General features: G+C 42.4%; 1 protein-coding gene across 1 annotated transcript in view; it reads left to right on the top strand.

Annotated features, from left to right (window-relative positions):
- The window catches only part of VAV2 (vav guanine nucleotide exchange factor 2), a 140,955-nt gene that overhangs the window by 83,387 nt on the left and 39,770 nt on the right, over positions 1-17,798 (top strand). The window contains 1 exon segment of the mRNA XM_032232840.1: positions 17,132-17,190. Within this exon segment, the coding sequence (XP_032088731.1) occupies positions 17,132-17,190 (59 nt within the window).

Below are 17,798 nucleotides of genomic sequence, written 5' to 3'. Positions count from 1 at the left end.
GCAACTGGAGCTAAGGATTTATACATACAATTAGATGTTCACAGATATTGGTTCAGCTCGGCTTGAAGTCCACAGTAAATCATTTGTGCTGAGGATGAGCGAAAACCTTCATTCTGCAACAAAAGGCAGAATGAGCCCTGGCTCGGAGCTGCTATGCTGCTGCCGGTGCCCTCCCCCTTCCTCCCAGAGTTTAGGCTGAGAGGGTTAGTTAGATGGCTTCCAATGCATAGCTTCTCACCTCTCTCTTCTAGGCCCGAAGAGAGGGTAAATAAACTGCTAGATAGTTTGATGGATTGCTGTTTAAACAGTTTAACGACGCCAAGATTCCAGAGCTGTTAAGAATAACAACTCCCTGTCAGGCTCCACCCACCAGAAGCTTTAGCACATCCTTTTCGGAAGAGATGGGTGGTGTCCTAAGGATGCTCCAAAGCCAAACTTGGGGTTGGGTGTGGTTTCCTTTGGGTTGTTTCACGTTTTCACTCTGTTGTTGGAGGAGACTTAGGGATTTTTTTTTTTGGCCATGTAAATATGTTTTATTTTCATTTCATTTTGTACAGTCACATATATACTGTGCATAACCGGGGCATATAACATTGAACAATAAACACAGCCCTCCCTCTTGTCAACAATACCCCCCAAAATACAAACCCAATATGCCACTTCGACCCACCATATACCCTTTCTTTCGCCCCCCCCTCCAACTTTCGTTCTTCCCTCCAACATTCCCCTCTACCCTACTTCCCCTCCCCCTCTATCACTCCTCTCTCCCAATACACTCCCTCCCTTCCTTCTCATCCTCCCTCCAATCCTCTCTCCCACCCTCTCTACCCCTCTTTCTTCTTTCCCTCTACTCCTCCCTTCGGTGTATTTCTACTATCTATCAATATATTCAGCTTGTCATATTTTTACACTAGAATTAAAGAGCAACAGTATACAAGTGCAATCATGTTACTTTAAAATCTAACACATACTATATTTCCCCCCTCCCCCTCCCCCTAAGACCCCACCTTCCTTCCCCCCCCCCGACATCCCAGAGCCCGTACACGGTATAGCTTTTTAACAAACACAGTCTAAAATATATTAAAACATAGGAGATTAAAGAAAAGAAAAGAAAAGAAAATCAATAAGATCTCTACGTTGAACTCAGCTTCTTGCTGTTACACAAACTTTAAGCAGTTTAACTTATTCCTAATCTTAAGCATAGGCTATCTGGAATTTCTTAGTCCCATATTTGTTTTGTGTATAATCAATCCATTTTTTCCAGTCTCGTTTATATCTCTCATTTGAGTGGTCTTTAAGATATGCTGATATTTTAGCCATCTCGGCTAAGTTTGTGACTTTCAATGTTCATTCTTGAGTTGTAGGCACGTCTTCCTTCTTCCAGTATTGCGCCACCAACAGTCTTGCTGCCGTTATCAGGTGCAGAACCAAATTGGTCTCTATCGCTGTAAAGTCAGTACATATACCTAGTAAAAATAGCTGAGGAGTGAATTTTATCCTTCTTTTGAAGATATTTTGCATGATCCACCACATTTTTATCCAAAATGCCTTAACCTTTCAACAAGTCCACCATATATAAAAATATGTAGCATCGAGAGAACCACATCTCCAACATTTGGGCTGTACATTCGGATACATAGAAGCCAGCTTTTTAGGATCTAAATGCCATCTATAAAACATCTTATAAAAATTTTCTCTCAAATTTTGTGCTTGTGAAAATTTCACATTTCTTACCCATATTCTTTCCCACGTGTCCAGCATTATTGGTTCTTCAATATTCTGAGCCCACTTTATCATACAATCTTTAACCAATTCCGTTTCCAAATCCATCTGTATTAGTACATTATATATCCTCTTTATATGCATTAAGCTTTGATCTCTTATTTGTTTAAACAAATTATCCTCAACTTTAACAAAACCAGTTTTTTGGTCTATTCTCCACCTGGCCTGTAATTGGCCATACTGGAACCATGTTTGAACTACCTTCTCCTCTTTTAGTACCTCTAAAGATTTTAATTGTAGAACCCCGCTTTCTAAAGTGAGAAGTTGTCTGTAAGTGGTTCTATCGTGTTTTTGTTCTATATTCATATTTTCAATTGCATGTCTAGGAATTGCCCACATGGGTAACTTATCATTTAGTTTATGTTGATATTTTTTTCCAGAACCGCAATAAAGCATTTCTTAAAATATGAGTTTTAAAGTTCTTATCCAATTTTTTGTTGAATAACAAGTAAGCATGCCAACCATATACCAGATCATGTCCCTCGATATTCAATATTCTATCATTAGTTGAATGGGTCCAATCACTAATTGCAGATAGGGCCACTGCCTCATAATATAATTTTAGATTAGGTAATTTAGGTAAAGACTTAGGGATTTGTGAACATGTGACAGTAGTTTGCAACCTGACAAGACAGCGGGATGCTGTCAAGGTTGGAAGGACATGTCTTCATGAATTATGCAGCGGCCCAAAGCGCCTGTCTTTTCTGCCTTTCAAACACACTTCCGTCTGTAGAAAGATTGTTTAGACTGTGCAAAGAGGTCCTGTTATTCATTTCATAAATGCTAATAATTTAATGAGGTGAGTTTTGTAGCTTTTCTTGTTGCTGTACCCAGAAGCGAAGGAAATGCCCGCCTCTTCTGGTTCTTTGGAGGCCCAGAACAGCAGAGGAATAACCCAGGTGGGTGAGGGCAACTTCAGCTCATCCTCCCCAGTTTCTTCAGTTCAGATCGCCTTCCTAGCTGCCCCCCAGCCCCAGCCTTCAAAGGGCCCTGGTGATAAGCAGGACCAGATCAGGTGTCCAGCCCACCCATGACCAACAACACCACTTTCCTGCTGAGGCAACAGCCTGATGGTTGGGGGGGAGGGCAACCCAATTGTCCCTCAGTCTTGCCTTGGCTTAGGGCGGCCAAGCACTCTTGGCTTGACAAGGTTTGGGGGTTGATCCAAGATAATCTCTGACTACATGGGGAAACCAAACCAGAAACACATCCTCACTCATTATCACTTGTAATGTGCAGAGGGAGGTGTTCTGGGTATCCTCCTTCTCTCCACACAACCCATTCCCTTCTGGCATTGATGATGAAATGTCTGCAAGAATAATAACTAAGATCAGAGAGCAGCAAGGACTACACAGTTCTCTCCTCCTCCTCCTCCTCCCATTGTATATTTGCGAGCATCTACCCTGTTTCCCCGAAAGTAAGACCTCCCTGGATAATAAGCCCAATTGGGCTTTTGAGAGCATGTGCTAAAATAAGCCCTCCCCTAAACTATTTAAAAACATGTGCAGCCAGTCCGTGCAATTTCCTGGGAGAGGAAGGAGGGGAGACACCCCCCCACACTCCACATGCACCTGCCACCCACGCGGAACAACCTCACAGAGGCCGCTCCCGCAACCCTAGCTACCATGCTCCTTCTCTTAGTGTCAGCTGCAAAAAGAGCGAACGGCCCAGCCACGCTAGGGCGGGCAAGAGTATTCCAGAAGCAGACAGAACTTCTGTCCCTCTCTGGATCAGCTGATCCACAGGCCATGGGCCAAGATTAAGGGGCCTCCTGCACCTCCAGAATAATAAGACTTCCCCCAAGATAAGGCCAAGCGCTTATTTTGGGGGTCAAAAGAAAATAGGAGCCTGTCTTATTTTCGGGGAAACGTGATATGTATTTTTCAGCCAATACATATATCTTCTTCTCACACTTCTCCCTTGGACCTTTCTTTATGTAAGTCTTTTGAAGTACTTAACGTTTCTCATTATTTACAACTTACTTTAATTTTCTAATTTTGTTTTCTTGAAGTATTCCCCATGTAATCTCCTTTGCCTGTTCCCTGAAGGGTGGTATCATTTTCTGCGCAGTCAGCACAGGGTGTTTTAAGGCATCCTGTGTAAATCTGCCTGTCAAAGCCTCCTGATTGTCACTGGGGCCTTTGTCCCTTCTTCTTCTGCTGCTGCTGCTCCTTGAAAAGAGTCCCAATGAAACACAAGGGCACAGAAGTTTCCTTATATTTTGAAACATTTTGTAATGGTGTTAGAATATATATTATTATTAATACGCTGCCTTGTTGCATTCAGCATAATATTAGAAAGGATTTTGTCATTTTTCCTCCTCTAACATGTGCTTCTTCAGTATAATTTCACAAACACGATATATCTCTGTCCTCCAACTGAATGATTTTCAATATAGAGCAGCCTTGCAAATCTTCCTAGACCAGGTGCTTTTCCGAAATGTGGATAAATGTCCACCTCCCTCAACTCAATCCTCTCAGATTTGGGATATGAAAAAGAGCAACTCTTGTATCTGAATCCAAATTAGATTTAGAACAACTTCACATTTCTGACCTGTCTTTCTGGGTACTTTTTAAAGATTTATTGGAAATTATTTGATGCACTTTTTGCTTTAGTTTTAGATTGGAGTGGAGTGGAATGGAATAGAATAGAGCAGAGCTGGAGGAGACCTTGGAGGTCTTCTAGTCCAGCCCCCTGCTCAAGCAGGAGAACCCATACCATCTCAGACAAGTGACTCTCCAGTCTCTTCTATGTGGTAATAATCCATGTCAGCCCAACATTTGGAATAATTCTTGCAGTATAGCTTATATTGGAGAATGTTTGTTCAGTGCCAGTTTTGTCCATTTGTTTTAATAATTCTGCAGAAATGCCATGAGCTCCCAGCATTCTGTACTTTCTGTACTTTAAAGTTTGGCTTACTCATGTTTTTCATTTGACAGTGTCTTTGTACTAACTCTAAAACTTTGTCTTGTATGGATTTAAGTTTTGAGTTTTTTCCTGCTGGTAACTTGTATCAGTGATTCATTAACTGTTTTCTGGCTTTCATTCATAGAATTTTTGTTAAAATTTTACTCCACTGGTTTGGTTTTCCTCCTTTGATCTCTTTTGGATCCTGTAGCTTATGCTTTTGGTTCTGGGGTTTCTGTTTGGAGTCTGAATCTGAATCTCAGGATCATGGCTAGAACCTAGAAACCAAGCTCACGAGTTTATCTGTATCCCCAATATACTATTTCTAACATTTATATCAGTAAAATATATATTTGATTTCTGTTTCTTCCATGTTTTAAAAAGTTTTTGATATAAAAAGTTCCATTTTTAAATAAACAGTGTGTTGTCTGAGTACAATTAATTTTTAGAAACAGCAATCATAATGATAATAATATTTATAGCATTAATATTGATCATCTACTACTACTACTACTACTACTACTACTACTACTACTACCACTAATAATAATAATAATAATAATAATAATAATAATTACACCAGACATCACACTGGTTGAAAAAAATAAGGTCACAATCATAGACATCGCAATACCAGGTGATAGCAGGGTCGCCGAGAAGGAACATGAAAAAATCGCAAGATACCAGGACTTAAAAATCGAAATTCAACGACTATGGCACAAACCAGCAGTGGTAATTCCAGTGGTAATTGGCACACTGGGTGCTATTCCAAAAGCACTGGAATTACATTTAAAACAGTTAAAAATTGACAAAATCACCATCAGTCAAATGCAAAAAGCCGCACTGCTTGGATCTGCACGCATATTACGAAAATACGTTACGACGTCCTAGGCCCCTGGGTGGGGCCCGACTAGTAACCAATGCCAAATCCGGCGAAACAACTGGCCGCTGTGATACAATTGTACAACAACAACAACAACAATAATAATAATAATAATAATAATGGTGGTTAACAACAGGTACATTAAAGAAAGAAACAGAGTCACTAATCCTGGCTGCGCAAGAACAAGCTATCCGCACAAATGCCATCAAGACCAAAATCGAAAAATCCTCTGATGATGCCAAATGCAGACTTTGCAAAGAAGCTGATGAAACTGTTGATCACATACTCAGCTGCTGTAAAAAAATCGCGCAGACTGATTATGAATTGCGGCACAATTCAGTAGCACAAATGATCCATTGGAATTTGTGCAAAAATTATAATATTAAAACAGCAACAAACTGGTGGGAACATCAGCCTGAAAAAGTCACCGAAAATCAGATGGTCAAGATCTTGTGGGATTTCCGTATACAAACCGACAAAATACTGGCGCATAATACACCAGACATCACACTGGTTGAGAAAAATAAGGTGACAATCATAGACATCGCAATACCAGGTGATAGCAGGGTCGCCGAGAAGGAACATGAAAAAATCGCAAGATACCAGGACTTAAAAATCGAAATTCAACGACTATGGCACAAACCAGCAGTGATAATTCCAGTGGTAATTGGCACACTGGGTGCTATACCAAAAGCACTGGAATTACATTTAAAACAGTTAAAAATTGACAAAATCACCATCAGTCAAATGCAAAAAGCCGCACTGCTTGGATCTGCGCACATATTACGAAAATACATTACGACGTCCTAGGCCCCTGGGTGGGGCCCGACTAGTAACCAATGCCAAATTCGGCGAAACAACTGGCCGCTGTGATACAATTGTATAATAATAACAACAACAACAATAACAATAATAATAATAATTCCAGTGGTAATTGGCACACTGGGTGTGTGAAGTACCCGTGGTTCGCCCATGAGGCCAATGTTGAGAAAAGACACGGACACGAGCTTTCTCGGGATGAGGCGACCCAGATTGGGGTCTGGGGGCCCCTTTTATTGAGATAGGACAAAGGCAGGAGGAGCAATCAGGATGTGATTTAAGACAGCCTGTCAAACTACAATTGCTAATCTACTGCTCAGGGAAGTTCTGTCTATATATGGTCAAATCCTGGGCATCGTTGGGTAAGGCACATCTAGAGTGAACTATCAGGATGTTATGTCTTTTAGGAGTTTGTTTTTTCCTGTGTGGTTCACCATGGTTGTGCATGCCCTGTTACATACGTTACGACATCCTAGGCCCCTGGGTGGGGCCCGACTAGTAACCAATGCCAAATCCATCAAAACAACTGGCTGCTGTGATACAATTCTGTTGTTGAGAATAATAATAATAATAATAATAATAATAATAATAATAATAATAACAACACCTCCGCCGTTGCCGGTCCCAAGCCCGGATGAGAAAGGAGGAGGGTTGGGGTCAGGTTGGCATCTGGTCCCATAAAAAAACCCCGCCAACCCATACAATATGGTGAAAAAAACGAATAAGACTTCCATACCGCATCGGTCGTCGCGCGGGTTAACAAGGTCCGCAGCAGATGTTGGGGTCCCTGGACATCTGTTGACAAGTGGGCTACAAGTGGACCAGCCAAAAAAACAACAAAAATATAGTGCAGATGAAACCGTGCCATAATGGCCTGTTACTACAACTCAGAGCCAGAAAAAAGAGGCTATTTAAAGCGAATGTATGAATTATGGAAACAACAATATCCAGATTCAAATGTTAGTGAACAACGACTAGCAGATCAAAGGCGATTTATTATACGGAATAAAGTGTTTAGTGAAGTTGAACTAGAGGAAATTCAGGCAAATTGCAAAACCAAAAAAACAATATCACAAGCAGAAATAACTGATATACAGGACACAACTAAAGACGTTATAGTAGAACTCCCAGAAGAAGCTCTCGGGGAGGAAATAACACCACCACCATTAGAACCAGTTATCACTGAACCAACTGATGAACTAACTCAAAAACAAAAAGAATTGAAGGATAAGATCATGGAGCATTTTCTGCTTAATGAGGAAAGGCAACGTTTACCATCACTAAAAACTGTGCCTAAGAAAATTTTGGCCTCTATCATGAAAATGGTTAATGCAGTGTTTTCAACAATTGAATCGGGATCCATCTTGGAAACGAACCAGTTAATGTACAGCGCAGCTGTAATAGTCACTAATGAACTAGGCATTAAAATCAAAGTACCTAGTCACACAACAGAAAAAGCATCAAAGCCAAAGTGGAAAATCCGATTAGAACAAAAAGTAAAAAAATTAAGGGCAGATGCTAGTAACTTAAAGAACATGCATGAGCAACGGCTTAAAAACAACAAAACCATAGATCGGCTAATCAGAAGATATAGATTGGATACAAGAAACATCAATGAAGCTGTAGAGATTGTAAAACAGCGGATAACAGCAACAGCTAGAAAAATTGAAAGATATGAGGCACAAATCATCCAATATAAACAAAATCAGCAATTTCGATCAAACCAACGGCGTTTTTATCAAAGTCTTAATGTGAATGGTGACACCAAAAGTGAAAAACCAGAAAAACAGGCCACAGTTAAATTCTGGAAAGAATTGTGGGAAAATGCAAAGGACTACAACAAGGAAGCAAAGTGGATACATGACTTTGAGAAAAGCATTGGCAACAAACAAATGCAAGTATTAGAAATAACAACTGAGATGGTCAAAAATCGAGTAAAAAAGGTAAAGAATTGGACATCACCTGGAAAGGACCAATTACATGGTTTTTGGCTCAAATATCTGACCAGTTTACATGCAATATTGGCCAGGCAACTGAATGAAATTTTACAAAAGGGCCAAATTGATGAATGGTTGACAACTGGAAAAACATACTTGATTCAGAAAGATGCAACTAAAGGAACAACACCTGAAAACTATAGACCAATAACATGCTTGCCAACAACCTTCAAATTACTCACAGGCATTATTGCAGATAACATGATGGATTATTTGGAAACAAACAACATCTTGCCAGTAGAGCAAAAGGGCAACAAAAGAAGGAGCAGGGGCATAAAAGATCAGCTCCTAATTGATAAAATGATATTAGAAAATTGTAAGAACAGAAAAACGAACTTGAATATGGTCTGGATTGATTACAAAAAGGCATTTGACTCACTGCCACATAGTTGGATCATAAAATGCTTAGAAACAACTGGCATTAGCAAAAATATTACATCCTTTACTGAAAAGGCGATGAAACAATGGAGAACTGAGTTGGCAGTAGGGAATGAGATCTACGGAATGGTTAATATCAAGCGAGGAATTTTCCAGGGTGATTCACTTTCACCTCTTCTCTTCATCATCGCAATGATCCCACTATCAGTAATCTTAAAAAAAATGAAATTAGGCTACCAAACAGCCAAAGAAGCTGAAAAAATTTCACATTTACTATATATGGATGATTTGAAACTCTATGGAAAGTCAGAAATAGAAATCCAATCATTGACAAACACAGTCCGAGTATTCAGCACCGATATTTCAATGCAGTTTGGCATGGAAAAATGCGCCACTGTATCCATAAAAAGGGGCAAAATCACTGCATGTGAGGGAATTGAAATGCCCAATGGCCAATTAATTAAATGCAAAGAAAATGAAGCCTACAAATACTTAGGCATTCTGCAGTTGGATAACATCAAGCATGGAGAAGTAAAAACTATTGTCAGGCGAGAGTACACCAACAGAGTTAGGAAAATTTTGAAATCTAAATTGAATGGTGGAAATACAATCAAGGCCATAAATACCTGGGCAATACCAGTTATAAGATACACAGCTGGTATAGTTAACTGGACACAAGCTGATTTGGACCTTTTGGACCGAAAAACCAGGAAACTAATGACAATGCACTACAGTTTACATCCATGTGGTGATACTGACTATATCTGCCCCGAAAATCAGGTGGCAGAGGATTATTACAAGTGAAGCAAACAGTTGAAGAAGAAAAACATGCAGTGGCTGATTAGTTAAAAGAAAGTCAAGAACATCTATTAATTGAAGTAAAGAACAAAAAACTACTGAAGGCCCAACAGATGAAACAAGAATACAGAAAACATGTGATAAAATCAAGAATGGAGAGTTGGCAGAACAAAGCACTGCATGGCCAATTTCTGGAAAAAATAAAAGATAAAGTGGACAGTGAACAAACTTGGTTATGGTTAACAACAGGTACATTAAAGAAAGAAACAGAGTCACTAATCCTGGCTGCGCAAGAACAAGCTATCCGCACAAATGCCATTAAGGCCAAAATCGAAAAATCCTCTGATGATGCCAAATGCAGACTTTGCAAAGAAGCTGATGAAACTGTTGATCACATACTCAGCTGCTGTAAAAAAATCGCACAGACTGATTATAAATTGCGGCACAATTCAGTAGCGCAAATGATCCATTGGAATTTGTGCAAAAATTATAATATTAAAACAGCAACAAACTGGTGGGAACATCAGCCTGAAAAAGTCACCGAAAATCAGATGGTCAAGATCTTGTGGGATTTCCGTATACAAACCGACAAAATACTGCCGCATAATACACCAGACATCACACTGGTTGAGAAAAATAAGGTCACAATCATAGACATCGCAATACCAGGTGATAGCAGGGTCGCCGAGAAGGAACATGAAAAAATCGCAAGCTACCAGGACTTAAAAATCGAAATTCAACGACTATGGCACAAACCAGCAGTGATAATTCCAGTGGTAATTGGCACACTGGGTGCTATTCCAAAAGCACTGGAATTACATTTAAAACAGTTAAAAATTGACAAAATCACCATCAGTCAAATGCAAAAAGCTGCACTGCTTGGATCTGCACGCATATTACGAAAATACGTTACGACGTCCTAGGCCCCTGGGTGGGGCCCGACTAGTAACCAATGCCAAATCCAGCGAAACAACTGGCCGCTGTGATACAATTTTATATAATAATAATAATAATAATAATAATAATAATAATAATAATAATAATTATAGAAATAGAAATAGAAATAGAAATAGAAATCCAATCATTGACAAATACAGACCGAGTATTCAGCACCGATATTTCAATGCAGTTTGGCATGGAAAAATGCGCCACTGTATCCATAAAAAGGGGCAAAATCACTGCATCTGAGGGAATTGAAATGCCCAATGGCCAACTAATTAAATGCAAAGAAAATGAAGCCTACAAATACTTAGGCATTCTGCAGTTGGATAACATCAAGCATGGAGAAGTAAAAACTATTGTCAGACGAGAGTACACCAACAGAGTTAGGAAAATTTTGAAATCTAAATTGAATGGTGGAAATACAATCAAGGCCATAAATACCTGGGCAATACCAGTTATAAGATACACAGCTGGCATAGTTAGCTGGACACAAGCTGATTTGGACCTTTTGGACCGAAAAACCAGGAAACTAATGACAATGCACTACAGTTTACATCCACGTGGTGATACTGATAGACTATACCTGCCACGAAAATCAGGTGGCAGAGGATTATTACAAGTGAAGCAAACAGTTGAAGAAGAAAAACATGCACTGGCTGATTATTTAAAAGAAAGTCAAGAACATCTATTAATCGAAGTAAAGAACAAAAATCTACTGAAGGCCCAACAGACAAAACAAGAATACAGAAAAGATGTGATAAAATCAAGAATGGAGAGTTGGCAGAACAAAGCACTGCATGGTCAATTTCTGGAAAAAATAAAAGATAAAGTGGACAGGGAACAAACTTGGTTATGGTTAAAAACAGGTACATTAAAGAAAGAAACAGAGTCACTAATCCTGGCTGCGCAAGAACAAGCTATCCGCACAAATGCCATTAAGGCCAAAATCGAAAAATCCTCTGATGATGCCAAATGCAGACTTTGCAAAGAAGCTGACGAAACTGTTGATCACATACTCAGCTGCTGTAAAAAAATCGCGCAGACTGATTATAAATTGCGGCACAATTCAGTAGCACAAATGATCCATTGGAATTTGTGCAAAAATTATAATATTAAAACAGCAACAAACTGGTGGGAACATCAGCCTGAAAGAGTCACAGAAAATCAGATGGTCAAGATCTTGTGGGATTTCCGTATACAAACCGACAAAATACTGGCGCATAATACACCAGACATCACACTGGTTGAGAAAAATAGGGTCACAACCATAGACATCGCAATACCAGGTGATAGCAGGGTCGCCGAGAAGGAACATGAAAAAATCGCAAGATACCAGGACTTAAAAATCGAAATTCAACGACTATGGCACAAACCAGCAGTGGTAATTCCAGTAGTAATTGGCACACTGGGTGCTATTCCAAAAGCACTGGAATTACATTTAAAACAGTTAAAAATTGACAAAATCACCATCAGTCAAATGCAAAAAGCCGCACTGCTTGGATCTGCACGCATATTACGAAAATACGTTACGACGTCCTAGGCCCCTGGATGGGGCCCGACTAGTAGCCAATGCCAAATCCGGCGAAACAACTGGCCGCTGTGATACAATTGTATAATAATAATAATTGTTTATACATTTTAATAAACCTTCCTTAAGTAATTAATCATTCTCTAATGCTTCCAAATTTCTAACTTCTGTTTCTACTAGTTAGCCACTGAAAAAATAAGTCCCATGTTTAAAAGTATTCAGTATCTTCCTTCTCCTTAATTTTGAGTGTTAAACTATCCATTTCTGCGCATTCTAATTTTTTAAAAATTACTTTTTCCTCTTCACTTTTCCACTGTTGTGCAAACACAACTCTTAACTGCTGTTAACAAACACATGTAAACATTTTTCATCATTTGTTCATCATTTCATCATTCATCAATACATCATTTGTATGATGTATTTTGTCCAATATTTTTTTGCCTTTGGACATGTCCAAAAATATATTTGATTTCTTAAAAATCATTGTAACATGCCTGCAGGTGATACACAGGCATCATCTTCTAGACAGTCACAGGGCATTATGACAACATGATGTGATCACCTTCATGGCTTTTCTTATTGATTATTTTCTTACAGTTTGTCCCTTACAATTATTTTCTTCCAACTGTTTTTCCACAAGTTCAGGCTCAGCTTTTTTTTTCCCAGCTCAACCAAATGTTGATTTATTGCTTACGTCAGAAATTGAGTGACCTCTTTGTTGCCTGACTTTCTGGGCTAAGGGAGAGAGCAACTGACCCAAAGTCGCCCAGCTGTCATGGCAAGGCAAGACTACAATTCACGGCCTCCTGGGTGCCTTAACCATTAGACTAAATTGGCTCTCATTGAATACGTTACTAATATTTCTATATTCTTTCATTGTATCGTATCAGATCTCTAGGTGCCAACCAGTATATTTCTCTCATTCCCAGCACTTCCGTTTTTCCATCTGCCTTGACCACCTCTTCAAACTGCTCTGCCATGTCAGGTCTGACTCTGGGGTTCTTTGGCCCCTTGGACCCTCTAAGGCACCGGTCACCAACCAATGGTCCATGAGAAACTTTTGGTGGTCTGCAGAAAAATTATTTGCATTTTTATATTGCACTAAATATTATTTATCTTTAAAAAAAACTATGGTCCACAGGATTATAAAATTATGGATTTAGTGGTCCCTAAGATCCAAAAGGTTAGTGACCCCTGCTCCAAGGCCCTTCGATGAAGGGTTTCCAGGGCTTGCCTGGCCTTCTTCCAGAGCCTTAGGACTCTGCCAGAGTCATACAAACCCATGTCACTTTCCAGGCTCCACTAGAGACGAATAGTTAATAAATAGATACAGATACAGATTAACAGGGTTGGAAGGGACCCTAGGTCATCTAGCCTGACCCCTTACACCCAAGCAGGAGGCCCTGCACCATTTCTGGCAGAGGGCAGCCCGGTCTCTTCTTGAAAGCCTCCAGTGATGGAGCTCCCACAGCTTCTGTTCCACAGCTTCTGTTCCATTGTTCCTTGTCTGGCCTTCAAAGGTGCCTTAGAAAACAGCTTGACCCCCTTCCTCTCTGTGGCAGCCCCTCAAATATTGGAAGATGCTGTTATGTCCCCCCTGATCCTTCTCTTCCCTAGACTAGCTATGCCCAGTTCCTGCAACCATTCATCGTATGAATTCAAAGAAATTCAAATAAACAAATAAATATCATCCTTCCCATGTATCTGCCGCTACATACTTTTCAAGATAGAAAACAAAATTCACTTTATGTAATCAGTGTTAAATATTTGAAGCAGGCGTGGACAATATGGGGCCTGAAGTTCTATCAATGTTATTTTGATTTCATCTTAAAAATGACCTAGAAGCCGGCATACTGGAATCACAGCAACAGCCTCTAGCACCATACTTTTGATGGGGAGAGGGAGGGGGGGGGCTGCAGAAAATCTCCCTGAGGGACGGCACTTTGTCTTCTGGAAAAGGGGTGTTTTGTTAGCAGCTGTTCCTCCATCATGGCAGCCATTTTATGAATGCATCAGTCATATTTCAAAGCTTCATGTCTCTCCCAAAAGTCTGTGTTGTATGTTTAAGAATTATTCCCATCAGAGGAAACCCCTTGAAAAGGCTCTTTGGAGATGAAAGGGAAATAGGAAGAGCCTGGGAGGGGGAGGTTCCTGCAGAGGCCCCCCCGCCGTCAGACTCCCAAGTAACCAAAGGGGAGGGGAACGGTTTTCTTCCCCAGGGATGGATTCTCAGGGCAGCCTCCTGAGAGGGGACTGCACGGAGGCTCCCCACTCCTCCCGCCAGGCTGCCTTGAGGCCACCTTGTGTCATAGCAATACAGCAACTGGGGGATTCCTGAGTGTCATCGGGGTTTTCAACCCTCCTGGATTGCTCAAAAGTTGATCAGTTGTTGCTGCACAGCATGTTTTTAATGTTTCAACACCGTTTTTTGTTGGAAGAACCAATCAAATAAATATATGTTTAATTTTATCGACCATTTACATTTTTATTCCTGTGAGTAGTTGTCGTAGGGGCCCAAGGATACTGCTTTGCCCGGGCCCATAAGGCTGTTAAGACGGCCCTGCCTCTTGCAGCCGTTTGGGGGGGGGGGCACAGATGCATCCCTTGCTCTCAATGAGGCCCTTCCAATGTTGGAGGGGGTAAGAAATCCTTCCTTCATCCCTCTCCCTCCCCCCACTTTTTTCCTTCCTTCTTCCCTCTCTCCTTCCTCCTTTCCTCCCTCTCTCCTCCCTCCCTCCTTCCTTCTTCCCTCTCTCCCACCCTCCTCCTGCTCCCTCCCTTCCTCCTTCCTCCCTTCCTCCCTCTCTCCTTCCTTCCTCCCTCCCTTCCTCCCACCTTCCTTCCTTCTTCCCTCTCTCCCATCCTCCTCCTCCCTCCCACCCTCCCTCCTTCCTTCCTTCTTCCCTCTCTCCCACCCTCCTCCTTCCTCCCTCCCTCCTTCCTTCCTCCCACCCTCATTCCTTCCTCCCTCTCTCCCACTCTCCTTCCCTCTTCCCTCTCTCCCACTCTCCTCCTCCCTCCCTCCCTCCTTCCTGGATCTCCTCTGATCTGCTGCTTCTAAACCCCAGAGAGGAGATTCTGACTTTAGGGATCCTCCTGCAGAAGCCACTAGAGGAAGAACTTGGGGATGGGGAGTTAGAGGAACCAGGATTGGCAACACACTTAATGACTTGAGCTGCAAATGCCAGCAGACAGGAGGCCCAGGAGAGCTCAGGAGAAGCGGGATGCCCTCTTCGGCAGGTGGCCTTCTTCACTGGCCACTTAAGCAGCCCTCCTCCTCTTTGTGGAACCTGTTAAGTACGTTGAAATGGATGAGAGCACAAATGCTGTTTTCAGTCTCTGCATATGGCACTTTCCTTGGCACGGCTGGCTGGATGGCTCAGAGATGGGGACCCCCAATGGGAACTGCACTTTGGCTCTCAATGGGGCTCCACCTGGCTCCCTCTTTGGCCAAGCCACAGCCTTGGACTATTTCAGGCGTACTTGATGTTCTCACGCACTTTTCTGGTTCTATTAATTCAGAGGAGCCTTGGTGGCAGCTGCTGCACGCCGAGCTTGGCCAGCCATGCGTGCCCAGGCCTCCAGCTGCGCTGAGAAGCTGCCAGGCAGGAAGTGGCTGCGGTGGCTGGGTGCCAAGTGCAGATCAGCTTCCGAATATTAATTCTCTCCCTGTGTGTGGAGAGAGGGAAAGCTCTATGGATCCCATAGAAGCAGCCTAGCTTTGAAATGCCTTCCTTTCCTTTCCTTTCCCTTCCTTTCCTTCCTTCCTTCCTTCCTTCCTTCCTTCCTTCCTTCCTTCCTTCCTTCCTTTCCTTTCCCTCCCCTCCCTTCTTTTCCTCCTTCCTTCCTTTGGATGAATGGAAACTCTTTTGAGAAGGAAACTAGATTCTCCCCTCCAACGCTGTTGCCCATCCTTCTGGGCCCCAATGTCCACAGTTCTCCCTCCTGCCCATCTCATCCAACCCCCTGCTTGAACCTCCCCCTTTTACCTGGGGAGGGGGGCTGGAGTGGGTGAGAGTTGTGCCACCTCTTGAGGTCCAGGCAGTTGGAATTCCTAAAGGAAATAAGGTGCCCCCCCCCACTGCCCAGTATCAGGGTCATGTGAGCTGTAGGACACATAACCCAGCCAGGGTGAGGGGAGGAGGAGGAGCAGCCCCCCCCTTGCTCCTGCTCTCTTCCACCTTCTTGGAGAGAGTCTTGCCCAACCAGGTGGACTTCTCTGCTGGCATTTTTCTGTCTCTGGAAGGGAGTTTGGAGGGAGGCCCTCCTTTTGGTAAATGGAGAAAAAGCAGGAGGATGACTTGTAGGACTCTGGTGCTGCCTTCCAGATGTGAACAGAAGGCCATGATGACAAATCCTGGCTAAATCCTGGCTAAAGGCTAGAAGTCCCTCAGCCAGCATTCCAGGGAATTATGAGAGTTGGTGTCTGAAAGGCAGCACAAGGCCCTCCATGTCCACAGGGGTCCCTTCTTGGGTGAGGGGCCAGGTGCCCCCGTACGTTGTCCTGTGGTCCATTGCCCTGCAGTCTGTAGCTAGGGAGATTTTGAGCATTACGAAGCAACTTCTGTGCAGTGCCCTAGAGGTAGTGCTCTCCCTTCCCAATCGGGAGGCTGTGAGTTCGATCCTAGGTAGTGGCAGATATTTTTCTCTCTGGGCACAATGAGTAAATATCAGCTGTGAACTCTGCATTGGTGACAGGAAGGGCATCCGGCCAGTAAACACTCAGCTCCATTCAGTTGCCCCGACTCCACCCCAATGCAAGGGATTACGGGGTCATTAAAAGATCAAGCAATGTCTGCAGTGAGGCAAGCCATGCTTCCCTGTATAATGCTAATGATGGGGATTGTAGTCCAGCTTCCATGCCACTTGTTAGCCAGACATCTGCTGCATGATAACTGGGACTGGAGGCTGCCACTATCTCCGTCATGTAGGCTCAGGTCCTGCTCTGTGGTGTGAAAGCTGCTACAGCCTCAGGCCAGAAGACCATCCGAGCCAGAGATGGTGGTCAGATGAAATGAAGCATCTGAGGCCTCACCTCAGGTGTCTTTTGATAAAGAGCAGGTTGTAAATTCTTGAATTTTCTCTTTTTTCAATCAGGTCATCTCAGCGGTTTCCAGACTTTCTCACCACAGCATTGCTCAGAACAAGGGCATCAGGTAGAATGACTTCCTCTTACTCCACTTTGAGGTTTCTTTTGAATGAAAAGTTGCTTTTTTGCAACAAATAAATTTATGTTTTGCTTTAAATGGAGGCTTATTTGAGGATTGCAAACATCCTTCAAAATGTGTAACAATTGAACTATACAAGCATGAAAACCATGAATGGTGAAACTGCTGGACTTAGGAGCAGGGAGACCAAGGCTCCTGCCTTTCCTGAGGCCAGGGGAGATTTTGGTCCACCCCCACCCTCATCTCAGCCCTATACAGATCAAAAAACTTTTATGACCCCACCCATGCTGGACCACCATGGAAAGTTACAGGCCATTCCATCAGTGAAGAGACCCTTGTCCTGCATGGATCACGATTCGGGATAACAAAATCTTTAATATGTCATTATTTAATATAAGAGCCGGGGTGGCACAGTTAGAGTTGGAATGCAGTACTGCAGGCTGCTGACTGCCGGCTGCCTGCAATTTGGCAGTTTGAATCTCACTAGGCTCCAGGTTGACTCGGCCTTCTGTCCTTCCAAGGTTGGTGAAATGAGGACCCAGATTGTTGGGGCAAGAGGCTGACTCTCTAAACTGCTTAGAAAGGGCTGTAAAAGC

Source organism: Thamnophis elegans, chromosome 16 (assembly GCF_009769535.1).
Source record: "Thamnophis elegans isolate rThaEle1 chromosome 16, rThaEle1.pri, whole genome shotgun sequence".
In the NCBI taxonomy this organism is placed as follows: domain Eukaryota; kingdom Metazoa; phylum Chordata; class Lepidosauria; order Squamata; family Colubridae; genus Thamnophis; species Thamnophis elegans.
Note: the sequence above shows the minus strand (reverse complement) of the source record. Positions and strands in the feature narration are given on the sequence as shown.